The sequence below is a fragment of the Pocillopora verrucosa genome, chromosome 4, assembly GCF_036669915.1.
Source record: "Pocillopora verrucosa isolate sample1 chromosome 4, ASM3666991v2, whole genome shotgun sequence".
NCBI lineage: Eukaryota > Metazoa > Cnidaria > Anthozoa > Scleractinia > Pocilloporidae > Pocillopora > Pocillopora verrucosa.
In genome coordinates, this window is record NC_089315.1 from 18,668,881 (window position 1) to 18,690,850 (window position 21,970).

Sequence of the window (21,970 nt, forward strand, 5' to 3'; positions counted from 1 at the left end):
TTTCTTGGGTAATCTAACACCGTGGGGGTTTTCGCGGCCGTTAAGCATTTCAACTGACGCAGCAGTCTTAGATGCCTTGTTACCCTTTGGGCCACTGAGGATTTTTGGCAAATTGGCAACTTCGCTTCTGATATAATTTTCATTGCCACACAATAACTCGAGTGTCGCTGAACAGCTCGACCGCTTCCTGAATGCTAGAAAGCCTGTTCGCCTGATGCTTTTCTAGGAGTGAGAAAATAAATTCTCGTCAACGGATATCCCGATTCTCGGCTCGTCAAAGTGATTATTTCCCGTATCCCGCTCCTCAAAGTCGCCGATTCCCGAGTCCCGTTCATGATAGCAATCCTGCATCTCGCTCCTCTCTAACTTTAAATTTCCAGATCCCGGCCTAAATAAGCCCAATCACGGATCCCGAAAAACCTATCGGGGGCCCTTATATTAGGCGACAAATAATACAGACCTTTGCATCTCACTTTTCTTTCAAATTTATTGTCTTTTCCCACGAAAACAACTGGTTATGTCTTCGGCTTTTTCGTTAAGGGAAATTTGGGTAAGTATGTCATTAATGGGAAATTATTATGGACATTACTGTAAATATGTAAAGCATAGGGACATAAAATGTATTGAGTAGATAATAATTCCCTATACATGACGTACCTACCAGTAGCCTGCTGGTCAAAACATTGCTGGCTCATTTTTTTATGAATTTTACAATTCACGCTATTAAACGCCGGCAACACTCGATCGAGAGAGATGTATATTTACATGTAGTAATAGAATGCTTCAAAAAACATGCATACACTTAAAGATCGAAGCAAGCAAATAAACAGAAATCTGCAGAATATTCTGAAATTGTCACCTAGCAGACAGCATGAACAACGTGCTTGAATAATTCCTACAAAAAGCCGTCGGGTCACGTCACAGAAGTTAGTTTGGCGGAGTTCTGCACTACTTTAATTTTATTTTCGGAATAGTAGGACAGTTTTTAGTTTGATAGAGCTACTGATATTTCCTCTTAAGCGAGAGCGCAGAATTTCTCGTCTGTAAAAGCCGAAGTTGTCGCACACTGAAGCTTATAGTAATGTCAACCAATACGCAGCGTTAGACTTTAAATCTCCTAAAATGAACGATAACGATGATAAACAGTCAAATCATAGACTAGTGAAAGTATTGTGGAGGTACTTTTTTTGCGGGAAAGAGTCGGTTAGCCAAGTTCGTTCTTCTCTCATTTTTCACTAAAGAAGGAGAAGACGTTCCTTTGGTAGTTGGCAGATTATGGCCTTAATTTAAACTTAAACTCATAAGGCTGATTAAAAGGCATTGACTTGCCAGCAATCTTTACGCGAAAGAAGGCTTTATCCTATTTCAATATACGTCAAACTTGTGCCAGTGATCGCTTTCAGTGAAACGCAATTACAAGGACCAGTATCATTGGACATCTGCTTTATTTTCGCTAAGAACACGGACAAAAGTTACGGAGGTTCATAGAAACACAGATGCCCATGCAATTTCGAACTGGTAGTAGTGCCCCCTTATTTGCAGAACGCGTTGTGCATTTACCTCGGTTTCCTCTTTTCATTTGTTTTTTTGTTTTGTTTTGTCTGTTTTCATTTTGTTCGTATCGACTCATACCTCAATATATCAACAAACTACAATAACTTATATCAAATGACGAAGGAAACACCGTTTTCGCATGCTTTTAACAGCAGGGGATTTATGATATTGTTAGGTGCCGCCAAGTTCTGTTGGCAAAGGACGTCAGTGAAACACGTGTGAAGGCTGAAACTCGTGACATGTTTAATGTTTTCTCTTTCAGAGACTTTCAATGAAGCAGGTAGAATTTACAATTCCTCTGATGAGCATGGCCAGAATACTCTCTTAGCTATATAAAAAACTACCTAGCGTGTCTGTAAATTCTGTTATCCTGTTTAAGATAACAGGAAATTGCTTAAAAGTGCTTAAAAGTACTCTTGCGAGACTGTCGGGTTTCCTATAAAAACAGACACAAGTGCCGACGGATCGACTTGTAGGAAACGAGGAAAGATAAAGGAAGATACTCTCAAAAATGTAGTGATCAGTGCTTTGTTATGCGTTTGTCTGCATCATTAATTGCATTTGTTAGTCTACCTACTTAATTGCATTTGTTACCACTGTTGGGGGAAAGCCTTTCAGCTCTATTTCCCTTTGACGACTTTCCTTGGCACAGGAAGAAGATAACGCAAATAATTTCTTATTCGACACGTATAACTCTTTCTTTTCATTTGTACAACGGCGTTATGTTTAGGCTGGAATATTTTCGATATCATTTCAACACGCTCTGATTGGCTCTATTAACTTAAGTCACTCTTTCAACCAATCATATGCCAAAAAAACCTTATGTGATTGATATTCACCGGTTTTTTTGGGCAAATTATAGGCCATGTATGGTTTGTTTGACGCTCTCGTCGAGTCCATTGTTGTATTGTTATATTGTTTTCCATATCTTTGGTTAAACGAAACATATTCGTAAAGTACTCTAGTTTGTGGTTGTCAACTTAAAATTGATCTTCATTAATAAATCACAAGCGAAGTTGAAGATTAAGTTGAAGCTTGTGTCTCTGTAACTGATGAAAAATAAACGATTAAGTGAAACATGGATGAAGAGAAATTAGAAAATTGCTCTTCGAAGCGTTGTTACAAGCGATAAGAGATTTACGAAACGAGAGAGCCTAAATCTTCTTTGTCTGGTTGAAAGGACTTGAAGCGTGGAACAACCTTGGTTTTCTAAGGAAGGAAGAGAATTCCAGCTACCGGCGCCATTTGTTGTTACATCCGCCAATGTTAAAAATAAATTGTTCTTCGTCTGAAAGTCAATGGCGATCGACCTTTTGAAAATGTTATTAACGCAATTTGTTTCTCTGTGTTTGTTTATTGATTTTATTTGGCAGATTTAATGGCGAGGGTCTGACTGTTGGAAGCTTACACCTTCTATCATAACAAACCACTCCTTTTTGGCCTCAATACAATTTATTATCACCATATCTACCACTTACACTATTTTATAGTTAACAAGATAACAAACTGAGTGTTAAAACTCATTTAGTTAGCTTCTACTTAATGTCTATACCGAAGCTCAAATGGCCAAAGTGACGAGGTTCGGTCAACACGGCCAAAAAATGCATTCTTACCGAGCTTGAGTTACTTTTTTTGACCCGCTCAGTGTGCTACAAAAAAATGGTGACGGTTAAATATTTAGTCACGTACATGGCAAACTTCGGACATTTGGAAGCTTCTTATAACTAAACAATTACTAAAACTTGGTTTGAACCAGACTCTAGGAGTCTATTTGAATTCTATCTTAATTTCTAGCGTCATCTGAAAACCAACTTTTTTTACTTTTCATAATGTGATCTGATATTGTGTGTAGTATGATTAACTTTTCTATCAAAAATCAATGGCTATTTTTTATTAAAAAAAATTTTTACCATTATGAAAATTGCCCATTGGACTAAATCTTAGTTACAACAAAAAGTCAATAGTAAAGATGTATTTTTTATTTTGCACAAGTTTCACTTGCCGATGTCGTCCTTTAATAAATAAGTGCGTGAATCTGGGCAAGCAAGTTTTTAAATCTTACAGAAGCAAAGGTCATAGTAATTGGATGGAGTTTCTGTCTGAAATCAACTTACTGCCTACATATTTTGTTTTGAAACTCATATTTCTTTTTTGTTTACGAGTTGTTAGCGCCTTTCGGCGTGGAGCAACTACAGATTTGATGGTCTAGAAGTTTATTTCTTACGGCAGCTCACTGCATTTCTTATTGCTTCAAACTCTTTCTCTAGATAGTGCCAGTGAAGGAAATGATCTTTAGCTACTTAAAACATTCTGGAGCAAGAATTGGAAAGTATCAGATATAAACTCCTAAATATTTATGTACCCTGAGTTATCATGTGCTCTTCTGTACTATTACTTCTCTTGAAAAACTCATTTTCGTTACTTGATGTGGCTTCTCCAGCTGACTTTCCTATCTTTTGTAACTACATTGATTTCATTTCCCTACCATTGTATTTTTTAGCATGGGCTTAAAATTGCACTTGAAAAGGGCACTTAAAGAGAAGAAAAATGTAGACCTTTGAGGTATAAACAGCAATAATCATGCAATTTACATCGTTACTGCTTATGTAATTCAAATGTTTGTGATGTACTTCTTTGCGAGTTTTCCCTGCTTCAGAAAACGTAAATAAAGTCGTGTTTGCCTTGCTCGTAGATCAGTTCTCGCTAATTCCATGGACAAGATTCTGCATGAACTGATTCTGTAAGCAATCTAGTCTCCATGACAGCTGTTGTGTAGAAATACCAAAATAGCGTATGAACGCTGTAAACTTCCAAACGAATTTTCCAGTTTTATGCCCTCCTTCTGAAATCCAAAGGTGCTGCGTTGTGCTCCCAAGCAAATGCAAAGTGTGGTATTTTCTTAGTGTCAATAGCCTCAGCTAATTACATTAGCTTTTCAGTGTTCAGCATTAGACAGAAAGAGGACTGTTCCAAGTCAGGAACTCAAAGTCCTCGTGTTCTTCAGTGCTAAACTCACAGCTTGCGTATCTTTTCAAATGGCCCAACGCCTTTCTTCTTTGTCTCATTTCTTTCCTCAAAGAGGTTTTCTGGCAAACTTTCTGTATTACATGGGCTTTGACTGTCGATTTCTTTCGCCTTTCAAAGAAGCATAGTCCACATGCCCACCAAAAGTCTTCTTCGGCAGTTTTGAATCCATTTGCTCTTCTCCTTCCACCACTTGTGCAAGCCGGTGCCCGATGGCTCATAAGTTTTAACAGATTGGGTAGATCAGGTTGTTCAACGATGTATCGAGCTCGAACATCGCGGTTGTAGTGTACTGAAACCTGAAAAATGAACAGCAATTTGAATATCTTTACATCTTTGCGTTTTCCTAGAAAGACGGACCGGTAAGATCATCCGTTTTATCATCGAGAGAATGCGGCGGTGAAGTAAACTGTGCTCTTTTTCTAGTAATGGGTCTCAACAGATGGCTCCAGAAATTAAAGAGAACGGGTTTCCGATGAGACTTTCACGCGTTGGGTCTTCGTCCTATTTTGGAAGCCATTGATGAGGAGACAAAGTATACAATAAGGGTCTCGTTCGACGGAAACTTAACTGAGTTCAAAGAGATTGTTTTATGAACATTTTATGAGATTGTTTTCGGAACAACGACTTCTTACTTACTTTTCTCTTATCGAGTCTCGTGTCTGGTCGAAGAACAACTTTTCCGAGAACGAGTGGATTTGTTGATAGCGTCGTCGACGTTGATCGGGTAAATTCATCATTTAAATTAAGCTTCGAGAGTTCCTGGCGAAGCTTTAAAGCTACTCTGTTGACAACGGCGTTTGTGGCGTGTGATTCTGCCAAAGAAATGTTTGATAAAACTGCTATAAGACCAGTAATCAACCTATTACTCTCAAATTGCAGATGTGGTCTGTGGAAAGAATCCTAACTGAAGACTGTGAAGTTTACAAGCTCGTTATTGAAATCTGTGGCGTTTCTACATTCTTCTTCAAAATTTATCGGTTATCGTGAAAAATATGATCTGAACAATACCTGATGATGAAAAAGTGCTTACCTACTCCGTCGTTTTCAATTTCGGAAAAGGTAAACTGCCTCGGCGAGTGGTCGGATGCAAGTTTGTGGTTAGGTACTTTACAGCATTGCGATGGTAGTCTCAAAGCTTCTTTTCCAGCGATGGCTGAAAAAAAATAAGCGAATTATTATCCTGCAATTTCAATAATTTTTTGCCGAAGAAAAAATACGCGAAACGCCCTCTTACAAGTGAAAGGAGAATGTATGAGACTTATCAATCGGCTCGCGAAAGAACGGAAAGGAAATTATTGCGTCAAGCGTAAATTGATTCATGTGGCTTTGCTTTCCAGTTGTCAGAATTTGCATCCAAGTTGGACAAATAGCTACTTTATAGATGAGATGAGACCTCAATGCCATGTGAATTCTTTTATAGATGAGCGATTTATGGTTCGTAATTACCACATTGGTTTTTCTACAAACATATTTTACGATTATACATTTAAATTTCAATACTGCTCGTATCGTAAAAGACGAAAAATTTCAAGTAAGTGCAGCTAACGTTGATGACTTTAACTTTGCAATTTCCTCCTTTGGTTTGTTTTGGCTCACGCAGAAAGAGATGGAAGACAATGATAGATATAGGATTAGATGAACGCGGGTAAAAGTGGAAGACGGAAGTAACAAACGCTTGCTGCTCTGCTGTCCCCCACGTTGGCGTCATTGGTGTGGGCCTTAGAACTTCCTACTAGCCCAAGCACACGTTTATTCATTTAAAGCTGATGAATTTGCTTTATCACAAAATCGCCTATTATGGAATGATCTTAATGCGTTTCATTAAAAATTTGCTCATTGCAAGACTCGAGTGCAGTGACCTACGTTAGCTCGTTATTAAGTGAGCACTTAACATATTTTCTCTCACGAAGATTTTTAGGCCCTTTCTCTTACATCCGTAAATTAGCCTGCGAGAAGATGATGGGTTATTTTCCCACTAAGGCCGTATATCCATCTGTTTGTCAGCCATTAAATACGCCGCTATAACAACTTTCTGCTTCAAGTGATGAACATGTAACCTCTGCCCTCCTAGAAAGATGCAGAGACCATTTAGGAAACGATTGCTGGGTTTTCTCTGTCTAAAGACCCTTCAGTTAATTAAGGGACATGTTTGCCTTTTTTCAGGAAGTGTACGTCTGCGGACACATATTTAGTGTTCTTCTTCTTTTTCCCGTCTATCATATCACACCATGTATGGATAAAATAGGAATAAAGTAATGCTTTTTTTATGCCGACTACTAAGACCAAAGGTGTGACCTACTTGATTCATCCTGTACTTCAAGGTTCTTGGCCTTCTGAGTTGCTCTTGTAGTGATCCTAAAAGGTTTTGACTTAATGGTTGTAACCAATCCTTCATGAAAACCCATCATTATGATGAGCTCCCACTTGTTTCTCTCTATAACATCAGCCTTCTCAAGTCGGTACACAGAGGATCCCTCTTCTGTTCTGTGCACTGAGCCCAAATCTACCGAAAGGACAGTCTGTGTCTGATCGTGTTGCTGAAAATTAACTTGCAGCTCGACGGGACCTGTGGGGACATTTCCAAAGATTGAAGACCGATAATTAGTAACCAGCTATAGCTAAAGAATCATGGCCTTAGGGTCTAGAATTCTAAAGCTAGATTCTCAGAAAACAACGCATGCGATAGATATTTTCTCCTAGTTTATTTTATTGCCGGAATATATCGTGGCTTCTATCTTAGATACTGGCCGTCCGGCTTAAGTTATTTTTTCCATGTTTCTTTGAAGCCCAGCAATGAATGATTTATTACATTAAAGAAATTGTCTCTTGCAAGAGAAGTGGAATCGTTTTCCAGTTTAACTCTGTTGAGAAACGAACCTGTTGTGTCGTGAGTTCTTATCGCAGCGTCAGGACATCTTTGAACGTAAACTCGTACTCTCTTAATTTCATCGGAAGCACGGGCCACAATAGTTACTTCTGACGATCCCAGTCCATATTCGTATTTTCCGGAGCATTTTTTTGTCTTCTTATCGTAGGTGTCCATTAGGTTCATAATTTGAACCTCTACCTCAGGTCTTGCATATTTTGGTTGATGTCCTTTAGAGGACAGGTTCGTCTTGGCGCCACAAGGAGGTAGAAAACTGTGATCGGCTGTTGAAAAAAGGAAGCGGACGTCAAGAAATTTTGCGAGCCCAAAATTCAGAGTAATTGCATCATGTGAACCATAGTAGGATTTTCAAATAGGTGTTTGTTTTCTTGGACGTTGGTTTACTTCTTTTAAAAATCAGTGACGCATCAACTATTCAGAACACATCAGAGGTGGATTTTCCGCATCTGCTTTGTACGTGACAGTATTCAATTATTTAAAGTGACTTCACTGTTGTTTTGTGAAAGAATGTTTTGTACAGTCGGATATTGAATAGTTGTAGACAGATTATTTTAGGAGGCGGTCCTCGACCTTGACCCAAATTGTTGTTCTACAGTAGACAAATATCGGTCAAGTAACCGATCCATACGTAATTTGTTTAATCGCTGAGCTATATTTATAGGTCCCCCCAGGCACAGAAGCATTAGCAATTTATTTGAATGCAACGAAAGAATCACGCAAGAAGAATAATCAGTCTGAAGATAAAACTTAAAAGTAGAAGGGCAATCCTAAGAGGAAGTTGCGAGGGGAAACAGAGGTCACACCAGGCGACGAAGTTGCATTTTGACATAGTTCTTTATCATAACTAGCTGAACTAATACGGAAAAAAGTCTTGAAAACAACACCATAACCGGACGTAATTAAAATCGCGTGTCAGCTAAGCTTATGTGTATGGAGACAAACATATTTAAAACTGGCCAAGTAATCAATACATAATACGATACACCGATGTTGGTATAGGCCCATGCACGTTCTAAGAATGTATATTAGGCAGTTGAATAAAATGACTCCCTCTTTCTCCTGCAGTATCGTTTAGAACGTTAACATATTCAACAGCCCTGTGCAAACACCTTGAATGTTATCACCTGCAGTTCTAAAGGAACAGGTTATTGAACTCATGCATTATCTGCAATAATAATGTTTTTTCCGCCGGGCGTGGACAAAAAACTTTTATGCTCAGAACGTTTTCCTATCTCGTCGGTCAACAAAGATATCGATGAATCCTCTTTCTCCTATCTTACCATCACAAATGATGAAGTAACACCGCTGCTTCTTTTAGCTCCGATATCAAGCTGTTTTAGAAAATTGAGAGTCAGAAATCTTTTACTTGAAATAGTATTACATAGTGCTTTCAGGTTATTTAGTCGGTACTAGGTGAACCATTGAGTTGTTGAAGCGAAGAGGAACTTGTTAAGGTTAAATAAACAAAAAAGGAAAATGCTAATTCAGTCACGCTATAGATTTTAGGCATCATAGTAACAGAGAATAATACAGCAGTTTGACAGTAGTCTGAGAAGTGAATGTTGCACGCTGCTGCTGAATCACTCCATCCTTCACTATACTTTGGTTCTTTAATTACAGAAGTTCTTTGAATGTCAGTGGCGTTTATGAGTCAGTAGACTCATTGCAAATAACTTGAAGGGGTTTGTCATAAATCAGTTGCCACTTCACTCGGTGACTGAATGTCCTAAAACGCTATTTGACTAACCTTTTCGGAATTTACGAGTGGGCAGAATGGAGCATGCGGACAAAATTTATCTTTATCCTAAATAGCCAAAGGGCTCTCGAAAACTTCCTGCTCAATATACGCTTAGAACAGATGATACATAACCTAGCTCTTAACATCAAATGTGCGTCAACCATCTTGTTGTAATTAAACCAAATATGAAACTAGGAGACGTAATATAACGTAGATTTGTTCTTTGCTAAATATTAGGAGTCATTTTGAAATAATTTTTTCTCGAGATGATCGCGTACAACTTGCAAGAGGAATAAAATCGGTGTTGTTTGTGGTACGGTCCAACTGTAACTGTAACAGAATGACGCCCGTGGCTTGACAAGCCCCGTTGAATTACGCATTTTAAGTCACGTTTTGAGCGCACATTTCCAGTTGAACGTTTGAAGTAGACCGTTGTCATTTCGCGATGTTTTGACGCTGTTCAGACGAAGTAAGGATGGAGAAGTTCCAGACAGATCGCTTTTCTCTTTTAAATTATTATTTGAAAAATAGGCTAACTAACGGTCGCAGAAAACCTTTTAAAATGCTAGAGCTGATAAAGAAGATGTTCAAACTATTCACCTTGTACGTTCAATAAATTTATAGAAACTTTGCTAAGTAAATATTGGTGTTCTGCCCACCGAAATAATCTTGTCCGTTACGTAACAAACGAAGTAGAACTTATGTCCTTCATTGCCAAAAACGGTTGCTGATACTCAGCAGGACTTTTTCGTTTTGCACATTCTTCACGACCAAGCTACATCCTGAGAAAGACTTCCACTACCTTTTGGTATTGTCTAGGAAAAAATGTTCGGAGCATAACAAAGTAGTCTTGCTCGATGCTGCAAGTTTCCGTAAAAATCTACAGCAGATGTACTATTTTCATCGCGAAACTTGATCACCATGTTGGCATCGGCCTTAATTCTTTCGCCTTTTTTTAAGCGGATTTCGTTGAAAACGATTTCACCGCCCAAAATAGGGCCGTATCAGAGAAGAATCTTAGTGTCTAATATTAGCAGAAAGGCCGAAAAGAGGGAAGAAACTGAAAAATAAAGATAAATTTGACAACAACCGCGGTAACTTGTCGGTGCTGGTAATGCTTTCGTAAAGTAAAATGAAAGACGTAAGACGTTTCAAAGTCTTCAGTTTCAAGTTTATGTTTTGTAAAATAAGGATAAAAGATGAGTCACAGGACGATGCTAAGAACATAATTGTACTTTTACTTTTCACTTGAAACTGATTAAAACGAAACTTGTAGTTCAAGGCATCGGCAGATGTTGGGATGTAATCGCAGAAAGTCTTAGTGAAGTCTTCTCTTTGTCGGGTGACTGATGTCACCCAAATCGGCGTCGTCATAAGTCTTTTCCATTTCAGTCTACTTCTTATGGAAGCTTACAAACTTTTTAGTTCTACAAATTTGAAACTTTGTGGAAAGACAGATATCCTCAAATGTATTATGAAATGAATGTTTTGTACTGGGTAAAATCTGAAATCTGTTAAACGGAATTAAAATTTATTTATCCAAACCTCAGCTACTCCTCAGGCCCTGTAATGTTGGGTCATTAAAATAGATGAAAATCAATGTTACGTTTTAAGTGCCAGATGGTGTAACTAAAACACCATAATTTTCATAAAAAATGTTCGTTGGTACCCTTGAAGGTCAAGTGATTTGCGTGTTAGAACGAAGAGAAGTTCCTACCTCTAAAGGTTAAAGACATCTTCCAGGGAACCTGCTTACTTGTAAATGCTATTAGTGGAACTGAATGAAATGTAGAGCCATCAACATAATGGCTGGAAAAAAAACATCGCCCATTTCTTACTCAGTTTACAATTTTCAGAGAAGATTGCTCAACAGTTACAACACCCAACTTAAATATTTATCAAGAATGTATGAATGACCCACGCTTAAACCTGCAGGGCAAGAAAGCATTTTTTTGCCAGAAGTCACAAGGAGTAACTGTTAACTTTGGATATATTGGCAGTCATTGCCATTAATGCCATGCTCTGTTTGGTAATTTAAAAACAGTTGGGTCAGTTTCCTCATTCCGGCTTCAGCTAACTTCAGTACGATTTACGGGGGTTTGACTTTGACAGAACAGATTCACATCTGCTTGGTGTCACCTAGATGAACACGACTTAGGTGTTAATTCTCATTTCACTAAACAAATCAAAGGGAGACGTGCATTGTTAGGTAAAAATCGAGTTAGCCTCACTTAACTAAGGAAATCAAAGGAAGTCGTGCATTGTTGGGTATAAATTTAGTTAGCTTCGTGGTGCTTTTCTTTACTTTACTCGACTGTAAGTTGCCTGCGGTCCTTTCAAGGGAATTTCTAGATTAGCATAAGCGAGAAAACAGCTGAAATTAAGTGAAAGTGAAATTGGGCCATTTGGAGGAATAGTTGCTTATATGGTTATTGTAAAGCTCTGTTGAAAGAGTGTGGTCTCTTTATGTTACTAAAACCAGATTTAAGTATGGTCATCAATATGATGTAGACGAGAAGGAAACAGGACTTAATTATAAGCTAACACTCCAACAATATTTGACACCAACTAAAAAAAAAAATTTATTCCTTTACACTCAACACTTACTTGGAAATGTTTATGTAACATTGGTGTTTGATCTTAGATTGAGAAAATGTTTGAAATCCTATCTCAAACCATTAGCTTCGACTATGATCGCAAATTCTCGGTCGTCTTCAATATCGACCGACGCCGCTGCACACATCAAGGGTTGAATAAGACTCAAAGCGGAAAAGTTAGTTTAGTGTCAGTTCAACGATTTTCTTGTACAATCAGGGAAAATTATATTCACAAGCGGACGTTGAGAAGCACGTGGAAGAAAAAAGTGCGTTAAGTCCGTTACATGTACACATGTAAAAACCAATATAAAACCAAACGTTTCGGAATGGAAGTTAAAATAAATTAGTGAAGTTCATCACGAGAGAGAATGATGCCCCAATTTTCTTGCTTTTAAGTCGCTAACGAAGCAACCAAGGAGGGTTTGTTTGTTTTGATACTCGTCGCTCTCTAAGAGTCATTTGACAACATTTATTACCTTGTTATTTTAGTTGTATACCAGATGAAACAAAATTGTTGAAATCGTAAGTGCATTTGGTGATGCACGACCACCAGTCTCAGCTTTTTTGTTTTGTCTGTTACCTTTTGTTGGCCTCTCAAAGTACATGCTATTTTTTCAAACATATCATATTTTCTGCAGAAGAAATGAGTGTAAGACAGGAGGCAAGCGAGCTTGGGTTCGAATATGTCATTTTGATAATACCCGAAAGCAATGTCGACGCCTCGCAGCGAGTGTACTTCGTTGCTGTTTGCCACGTACAACATTCAAATTGTTTGGGTGGTATGCCATTCCATTACGTTCCGCCAAGTCTAAAATTTAGTCAAAAAAAAAAATAACAAAAAAACTCTGACGTACCCCTTACGTTCCAGAAGCTTGTCTGCATCGGGGCTTCCCCGGTTTGTGAAGGCAAAAGCCACTCGCTCTGGTTGAACCCGGCAGATAAATCGTCGCCATACTGTGCCCTGATAAATTCATCTATATCATTTAGCTGTTGCTCTAGCTCGGGATCTAAAGCGAAAAGACTCATCTCTTCAACACCAATCAGTCGAAAGAAGCGTAACGACTCTGCAAGCGTTGTCGTATGCCCTGGGAGGAAGTCGTTCCTTAAATCTTTCTGAAGAGTGAACCAAACAGCTTTGACACTGAGTGGGAGTTGTTTCCGGCTAGGATGTCTATTAAACGGAAAATTGTGACGTATGTTCTTTGTTCCCAGGGTCGAGCGTGGTATCCGGGTAATTGTTATTCTAGCCAGGGCTGCTTTTATGCAGTGACTAATATTATTTGAAACTCAGTCTCGAAGCTATGATGTATTATAAGTTTATATTAATGCACTGAAGGTCGCAGATGGTTAAATTTTTTACCGGTGCTCGTGACATTAGGGGCAACAATTTTTTTAATTACGTCCAACTGTTTTCCTTTTTCGTCAAGTTTCTGTCTTGCCTACTTTAGAGCTTTAATGAAAAGGGCTAACTTAAAATTGTGTCTGAATAATATCATACTATTCTTTACTTAGTCAAATTAAACTATTTTCCAAACATTTTCTAACAAAGTGAATTGCCCTTCATTAAAATGCCATGGAAATTTTTTGTCCGTTTCCTCTTGTAACCGCCTTGAGTTTTTGTGACCTTTTGAACTGCTACCTTGTAATACATTTAATCGCAGCATTTACGCTTTCCACCCCCTTTCCTCAAAATCACGTTCCATTAAAATTGATTTACTAATGTATAATCGTCACACTGTGCTTAGAGGCGTTGCTCGCTGTCTTGTTAAAATCATTATAATCTGATTTTTGTGATCTCAGGGCTACAAACAGATTTCGTTGTTCAAATGTTAACAATGAATCCGATCACCCTTTTATGAGGTTTTGAAAGACAAAAACATTTGCTTAATACCCTCATGGTATTGTGTTTAACCTCATTTGTTGAAACAAAAACAAAGAAGGTTGTATGGAATGTGCAAATGTTTTTCTTCAGGGTTAGCGTTGTACCTGAAACTCAGTTTTGGCTAAGTACCTTATTTGGATTGCTCTGTCTCTCAGTCACGTCGCGTTACGTTATTGACGTCTTTACATCAAACCTTGCACAATTTTGGCTCGCAATGACGTAAATGCGTCACACCTTCCACGCCTGCAGCATGTTGCGAAATCCAAAATGGCGGTTTTATGTCACGTCACTGCATGGAGTCGCGTCATGTCGGTTTTGCAGTCAAAACAGGCTCAGCTGCCTCAGTTTCTCCTAATTCAGGCGCCAATAAGTTTTACTCATTGTCATTTTTAAACACCTGATAAAGGTGAGTGAATCAAATGCTAGTCTTTTCTCTAAAAGGTTGTAGTTGCGCTGCCTACCGATTGGCGCGAGAAGGCTATCGATTTGCTCGGGGAGGTTGTGGGACATAAAAGCTATAAATAGTGATTGTAAATTACTCATATATCAATCCAACCTTTCTTTGTATTTTTACTTGCTATAACAAGTTTATAAGTTTATTTTTATTCCTGAAGTGAAGGCCACTGAGCTACAACGCCTTTCGTCGTTATTATTTTTATGAGGGTGAGGTTAAAGAACACGATAATTAAACAAAGTATGGAAATTTGCTTTATGTGGAGTGTGCCGGTCCTTTAGTGTACAAATTGATTAAGCAAGGTAATGAATAAATTTGACATGTCATAACGGATTAGTAATGTACCACGTTGTTAATCTTACTCCAGTTCTTTGTTTAACCTTCTAAATCTTTAATCCTACTTTGAATCCAAATGAACGTATTTTATGTGTTTATTCTATATCTTCGTTCTTTATGCTCTTTTATTTCGACTAAGGACAAAAGAGGGAAATAGATAGCACGAAACGTCGAAAGCAATGAACATCGTTAAGATTTATGACCTAACAGCTGTCAACGCCCCAAACAAAGTTTGAAGATATTTTCCTGGTAATAGGATGCTCTAAAACTAACAACAGTCAATGATTAAATCAGTTTTCTCATTTTTTGTAACTTTCACCTTTAGATATTTCCTGCGATACACATCAGCAGGGTTTCTTACCAAAGATGGAAGTCACATATATATGTTGGCTTATTTCCGGCGTTGCAGTGACAACCTCCTTTTGAGCACAGCACGTACCTTTCCTGATGGTTAATTTAGTTAAGAACATTTTGAGTGGCCGTATATAGTAAACGGAAAAAAGAAATAATGGCACGCAAGGGAAGTGTTTGCTGCAAGTCTGTGTCTGCTGTCGTTGCGGAACTCATTCTCTATGCATGTTGGCAATGATTGATAGCCTATCGTACATGTAGGAGATCTTAAAAATATTGGATTCAACTTCCAATTTGTCAGAATCGACTTGACCTCCTTCAGGTGACACTCCATACTACGCGTTTATGACTTGTAGGTTTTCTAGTTTCGAACTTGCTTACTTGATCGTGGCTTAACTCTTCGCAATCCATCCACGGTCAGCCTTTGCTTTTGTCTTGCGTTATGAATTTTGTTTAGGTCGTTATGCAGTATTTTCTGTTGTCTGAGTTTTTGTTTTCAACATCCTCGTTTCATGCTTTCCAAACTCGGTGGGAAACTGTGACTGCCTTGCGTCTCTCAGTTAATACGTCTTGCGATTGTCGATTAAATTTTCACTCGCCACTTTTATTGCAATTACAGTGATACTCGAGAAAATTCTTTACCTTCCTCGCCCCTGTCGATAGACGTAACACAGTATTGTCTAGAATATTCCAACTGTAATGTGGTGTTTCGGTTGACATGATAACAAATTAAGAACTTTGAAATCCTAACTGCAGGTTTTTTTACACAAATAAAGATGCAAAAAAATATCAAGGGTTTCCTCGTCAAAGACTCGGATTTTTTTTGCTTTCCAACGCGTTACAAAAAGAATGACAACTTGTTTCACTGAACTCAAGTTGTTTATTTATTATGATTAAAGTAATCATGGTCACGCACATTGCCCAAAACCTCAGACACCCTTTTACCTAACTAAGATACGATGAAGATATCAAAACTCCATTGGACTGGGGTCAGTTTTTGTTGTTTTCCCACGCTCGCGACAAAACTAATGACAACTTCATCACTGAACTCAAGTTGTGTAGTAATTCTACACCTTAGTCAGGCACGTTTCCCAAACCTAGGGGACTTAATTTTATTCAGCTAAAATTAGATAACTGAAGTAAATCAGTCTTCTTTTATTAAATGTGCCACAATAACTGGTGGATCCATACAACTATTTCTTACTGCTGAGTTATTTCACTGAGCCTGTTGTTGCTTTAAGGGCTTCCCGCAGCTCACTTTACTACAACATTTTCCTTATTGAAATTTACCTGCCTTGACACTCCATGTCACTTTATTATTTGGTTAATTATCTATGTTATGCCCCAATTCAGGCAGCTAAACACAGGTGGGTTTTGCTGCCTCAACCAGGATTTTAGTTGTGTTACGCACTGTTTAAAAACTGTAGAGTTTTGTCAACCAAATCTTAGAGAAATATGTGACCATATCTGTTATCTTCTGTAACCCATCCCTCATAAACATGACCTCGTTTACTTCGCTTGAGATAAAAAATATTTTTGGTAAATAAATTGTACCTTTTGTTTTACCAATTGAGAGGAGGAAGTTATGTTCTCATAAGAAAGTCAAAATTACAGTTATATATTGACGCTGTAGTTGTTTTAAATTTTGCTCGTAGACATCCGTTCCAAAATTCGCAAATATATCATTGAACTGTCAATGGTTATGTTTATGTCACAAAACTCCGAATCAATTACGTGTGACACGAATAGCGTTGCCAACTGGCATTATCAGTAGAACTTCTTTCCTCACATACAGATAGTGCCATCGCTCTAAAAATGTACGATTTATTTCTTATATTCCTGTTACGTGTACTGGACACCAAGTTTTTCAGAACAATTTAAGAAATGGCCACTACTATTAGAATATGAGTAAAAAAAAAAACTAATTTCAAATTTTTCACCTCATGATTTTGAATGATTCTTGTTATTTTCAGTATCTGTCAGTCTTTTCGTGATGTTGAATTCCTGTGCTAGATAATGCGATCGCGGCATAGATTTTTAACTTAATTTCATTTGACGTTGAGAGAAAGTTTCTCATATTGCCATTGTTTCTGCACCGGTTAACCATTGACGCGTGAAGTTTGTCGTTCCGCCGGCTGAATCTGGCTATTTTTTCACCACATCACGCAATACGAATTTATAGAAAACTTTTTAAGAAGCATCAGAGAAAATTCACGGCCAGTTTTTTTAAATAACAGTAACAGCGAACACTAGGACTAAAACGTATTCCAACGATTAGAAATATAACTACGACAGTTGCAGTTCGCCTGTGAGTATCATTTTTGTTTTACAGATCAAAATATATTTCAAGTTGAACGACTCACAATTTCATCAGCTGAATATCTAAGTCACAGTTCTAGCTCTCAGTGAGCCCAGAGGATATCATATGAACTTCTCGCCGGCGGGAGACTTCTCCGGTAGCGTATTGATGAATTTACAGCACACGCGTATAGCAGTCGAGACTCGATAATTCCATTTTCAAGAGTGTGCTCTTGAAACCATTGGCCTTTTGCGAGATACGGAGCTGAGAGTGGTCGTGATTATAAGGGGAGCACTAAAATACTTTTTTTTATGGATTAACACTAGTGTGGACCTAACGGAAAAAACTAGACTTGTAATCCATTGTGTGGCTACTAAACTCATGAAGAAAAACGAGAGGATGCTCTCATGTTTAATCTGACCGGTTACCTCAGTCACACACAGGCTCGGCGAATAGGTTTAAACAAAGGTTTCGTTGTTGAATGTCAATGATTAAACTCTTAGACGTTTTAGAGGGGTCACCCTTGAAAATTATATCTTGAAAATACTTCAAGATTCTCGGCTTAAGGATTCAGTTGTTTCTCGGGAGTTTAGGGTTTCAATGAGTAATTAATTTTTCATAGTGGTTACCTCCGGATTGTCATCGCCAGAGGAGCCGAATAAATTTTTTGTAAATAGCAGGTGATATATTCAAATCTATTATTAGGTACTAATCGTAGAAGAAGAGCTTGAATTCCGAAAATAACTCATTAGAGAAAAATATGGGAACGCGGTTGTGGTGATTGATGTCCGCCACATGTGCTTTTTGCGGCCTTTGGGCTCGTGTGGTTAGAACCTCTGTTAAGTCACTTATTTCCGATCACAGAGTCCTCAGGTAGCGTGACAGCTGTCATTGAAATGTATGTAAAAGGGAATCCATAGTTAAAGTATTTGCTGCTATCATGATCATCATTGTGACCACAAAGTCATTTAATTTCAGTTTGAGTAATCACAGTCCTTCAGAATTTGATTGTCTACACGTTTGCAGAGTTAGTATCGTAGTTAGGATCGTGGTTTCCGTTAAGCACATGTTGGAGGTTGTTTCGGTTTATCTGCTAGATGTTAACTTCATTAATGATGGAAGCCTCGCTGCACCAGTCCCACTTACCCACCCATCAGTAACAATTCACAATAACGTCACTGGTATTCGCATTTGATTTAAAAATCAGTCCCCCACAATCGTCCACGAAGGATCCGAACCTTACTTTACAACCGTCAAACAGACCCGCTTCCTTCGTTGTCCTGTTGTAAATGGGACCGACGAACGTGCTTGAGATAATAAGAAAAAGGCGTTATAAATGTGAGGAGCAAAGAATACTATGCTCGAACACAGTAAAACTCGCAAGAAAGCAACCACACAAATTCCCACGTTACTGGTCTCTGCCTTAGTTAAAAAGCGGGGAGTCGCTTACTAGAAGTTTCAATGCAGGTGGCGCAAGTCTTCATGAAGAATTTAAAAAAAAAGCACAAGAACACTTACGTAAATTGCTTACGTAAATCAGCTGGCACCCTACTATCGCGTTTAATTTGATTTTGACGCTAAACTTCCACCGAAAAAATTATTTGCTGTCTCTCCCTTTAACTTATTTTGCTTTATCCCACCTCCCTTCTCTTTTCAATCGTGTTTATCAGAGACCCTCTCTCCCGGTAGAACACTGGCATGGCCTATCTTTTTTTTCTTTGAAAATGGGCTTTCTATGGTCGTTGTTAGGTCGTCATGTACAATGACGTATAGCGTATTACCTGTCAGTCTAAGGGCAAATAGTCGACTAATGCTTATTGTTTTATATTTACTTAGAAACATAGTATAGAGAGCGTCAAAAGAATTTAAAAAGTTTCGTGTAGTGGACTGATTCCTTTCACAATATGAGATTAGAAAGGAAACATACCTTTCGGATTGAAAAAATCACCCAGGTGACCCGACTTGTAATATTGACGCAATTTCGGAACCTTTCAGCAACTGAAATCTTAATCTATCCGGAAGCCAGGACTGTTAAGCTTCCCACTGAAACTCATGATCGATATTACCGAAAGTAAACCTTGTTTGGTTATTTCGGAACACTCGGTTCAAATTGCGATAGCGAGGTTTAGCTTCAGCCTTCAGACTTTCCTTAAACGTGCACTTTTAAGTTCGCTCACAAATAAGACAAGGTCCAGCTGTTGTTCCAGCAAAACTTGAAAAAATTAGAGCCGTCTGTAAATAACAATGAAGTCTTCAAGTCCCAACAACAGCACTATTGGCGATTTGACTGAACCCTCTGGATTCAATTTGTAATACCTGTAGTGCGGCTTCGCCTTAGCTTAAGCGCTGGTGAAATGTCAACTTGACGGAAACCTTCCCTGGGACTTAAAACGGTTTGTTATTGCCATTTATTGAGTGAAATTTTTTGTCTTGGGATTTGAAGAAGTTTTGTATGCATTTGTATCTCAGTGCAGTCGCTTCATTCCATTTACACTGCATAGCCGCATGACTGTACATGAACGAAAAACCACTTTAGGATGTTTTTTTTTAACAACGACATCGGACGGAAGGACGTGTTTAGCTTACATTTGGTTAATTGGCGAAAGAACCATTCAGTTTCAGCGCCATAGAGATATCCATCTGTTGTGAAAGAAACGCGCTCTAAGACGTCAAACACGTATTTAGTTATTAGCTTTTATTTAGATCGCATGTTTTTTCATTACAACGACACACTTGTATTTATCCTTTGATCACAGTGTGGCCACACAACAGCCTTTATAACCTCATGACTTAAATACAACCACTCAGAGGTATTTTAGTGACAGCAACTGATATAATGCGATTTGGTAGAAAGCCATGTAAAGCTTACACTCAATTCAGTTTCAGATCGCGAGAGAGCAATTTGTTTCGATATCAATCTAGTGTGCATAATCATACAAATACTATAAATCGGTTACGTTTGTGTTCTTGTTTGTCTTTAGTGCGGTTGGGCAATGAATGAGGATAGTTGTCTCAGTTGTGCATATGGTACCTTGCAACACAGCTTAAACTATAGCCTCATGACTCAACTGCGAACCACTATTATTGTCTCCGCCATAATGACTGAAACGTTAATGTTGGCTGAAAGTCAAGCTCAGTCGCAGCGAAATAGCTGAAGTATGCACGTTTCGAGGCAAATGCTAAATCAACTCTTTGTAGTGAATTTTCTATGCTGTGCAAAAGTTTTTTGAACTTTTGTCTTTCTAACCATTACAGCAAGGATCTTAAATTTCCCCACTGAGCATTTCTGGTAATTAGTTGACGAGTATATATAGTCACAGGAAGGAAAAATGAAATCTTTAAAATTTGCCATCACCAAATGATTGTTCCATTACAGTTTAAACCGTTTTTTTTTTTCAGCTACCCCGGAAAAGGGTCGTGCAGACATGTTCAACAGGAACTGTTAAAACCTCTTAAATAAAAGCAAGAGCATTACTTTCGGATTAAGAAGGAATTTCTTCGTTGGTACTAGAGCACGGACAGACTTGGCTTGGGCAAAGAAACCACCACTTACAATTCCCTCTGTATTATGGAACGTCCCAAACCCGACAGTAAATAATGGGCCATCACGGGAAATTTCATTTGGTTCCTTTTGTTTTGGGATTTAAAATATTTGCTTCACTTTGTATCGTTTTCTGCATTGTGGAGTTGTAGTGGAGCTAGTTTCAGTCATATATTTGATTACTTTTAGTTTACATCGTTCTAAGGCCAAATAAATTTTCCTCCGTTTTCAAAATGGTAATGTAGGGAGATACTAAACCCGAAAAGGCGGTGCAAGTTTGCTTATAGTTCATAAACTTATCTTTTCAGTGGCTAATAGAAACAGAGCTGTTGACCTACCTAATGATGCTTCTCTGATTTGTGCGGTCAAAATTCGCTTGGTGTTGTTATACTCAACTGCAACATCGTTTCCACCCTGCTCCATGATAAATTCGTCAATATCGTTTAACTTTCGGTCTAATTCAGGATCAATAAAGGACAGACTCATCTTCTTCAGGACTTTTAGTCCAGATGATAAGAATTTTACTCGGGCCATTTAATGATTTCCTGGCAAGAAACTCGATATGTTATCTCAACGCTTCCGTTACGCACTGGAATGGGTTTCCGGTTTAAGGAACTTCGAAATCGAGAGGACGTGATATTATTCTTGCTATTTGCTATACCTTACTTGATTCCTTTTTTGGGAAACCTTTCCTTCTCCTTTTTTTATACCAGTTTTGATGTATATCGGCCGTATTTCAGGATGGTCCTGACCGATCATTTCTCAAGTTAATTACTTGAAATATCGAAATAACAGTGCTAGTTGACTGAGGGGGTTTCAAAAACTTACCCTCTCCACTCCCTGAAATTTCCACACAGAGCCATTTGTAACCCACCCCTGGATAGGTCGGTGGCTGAGCTGCATGCGGGCACTAGCTATGACGTTAAGCCCCATGCATTTTCTTCAGCCAGGCTGGCTTGAAGAGGAGTAATGCCCGCCTTCAAGCAAAAATCCAGCCATCAGTTTTTGCAATGTCAAATGAGCTCCTCCTAGGCATGTTTCTTTGGACGTTCCACCACCTTTCAACCACAGAATGTTCACACACTGCCCGAGCTCTCTAACAGGGTTTGAACCTGAGTGTCAATCTTGTAACATAGCGGGCCTGTTTTTGCAAATCCAATCAGACATACTTGCTCGATAAACATCCCGGATCAATATCAGTATCTGGGCAACTGCCCATCTACCCCTCCCCTAACCCAACATTAACCTTAACTTGTTGTCAATTGAGTTAGGGGAGGGGTAGGTGGGCAGTTACCCAGATACTG

The 21,970-nt window shown here is 38.5% G+C and overlaps 1 protein-coding gene across 4 annotated transcripts; it reads right to left on the bottom strand.

The window, feature by feature from the left end:
* Positions 1-2,998: 2,998 nt before the first annotated feature.
* Positions 2,999-21,184, bottom strand: LOC131778095 (uncharacterized). 4 transcript variants are annotated; one of them, XM_059094478.2, is made up of 6 exons: positions 21,005-21,184; positions 7,459-7,731; positions 6,881-7,147; positions 5,612-5,734; positions 5,218-5,393; positions 2,999-4,877 (listed from the first exon to the last, which is right to left on the bottom strand). In XM_059094478.2, the coding sequence occupies exons 1-6, from the start codon at positions 21,150-21,152 to the stop codon at positions 4,503-4,505; spliced, it is 1,362 nt and encodes a 453-aa protein (XP_058950461.2). In that variant the 5' UTR covers positions 21,153-21,184; the 3' UTR covers positions 2,999-4,502. The 4 variants fall into 4 exon arrangements, with proteins under 4 accessions (XP_058950461.2, XP_066021664.1, XP_058950460.2 ...); XM_066165567.1 differs by having other exon boundaries at positions 21,063-21,131; XM_059094477.2 differs by lacking the exon at positions 21,005-21,184 and adding an exon at positions 12,658-12,891.
* Positions 21,185-21,970: the final 786 nt, after the last annotated feature.

Bases quoted from the DNA above. Each gene is read 5' to 3' on its own strand.
- LOC131778095 (XM_059094477.2), bottom strand. From the start codon at position 12,829: ATGAGTCTTTTCGCTTTAGATCCCGAGCTAGAGCAACAGCTAAATGAT. The intron at 7,732-12,657 runs GTACGTCAGAGT...TTTTTTCAACAG, and splicing joins AAGCTTCTGGAACGTAAGGG to CCGATCACAGTTTTCTACCT. The intron at 5,394-5,611 runs GTAAGCACTTTT...TTTCTTTGGCAG, and splicing joins AATTGAAAACGACGGAGTAG to AATCACACGCCACAAACGCC.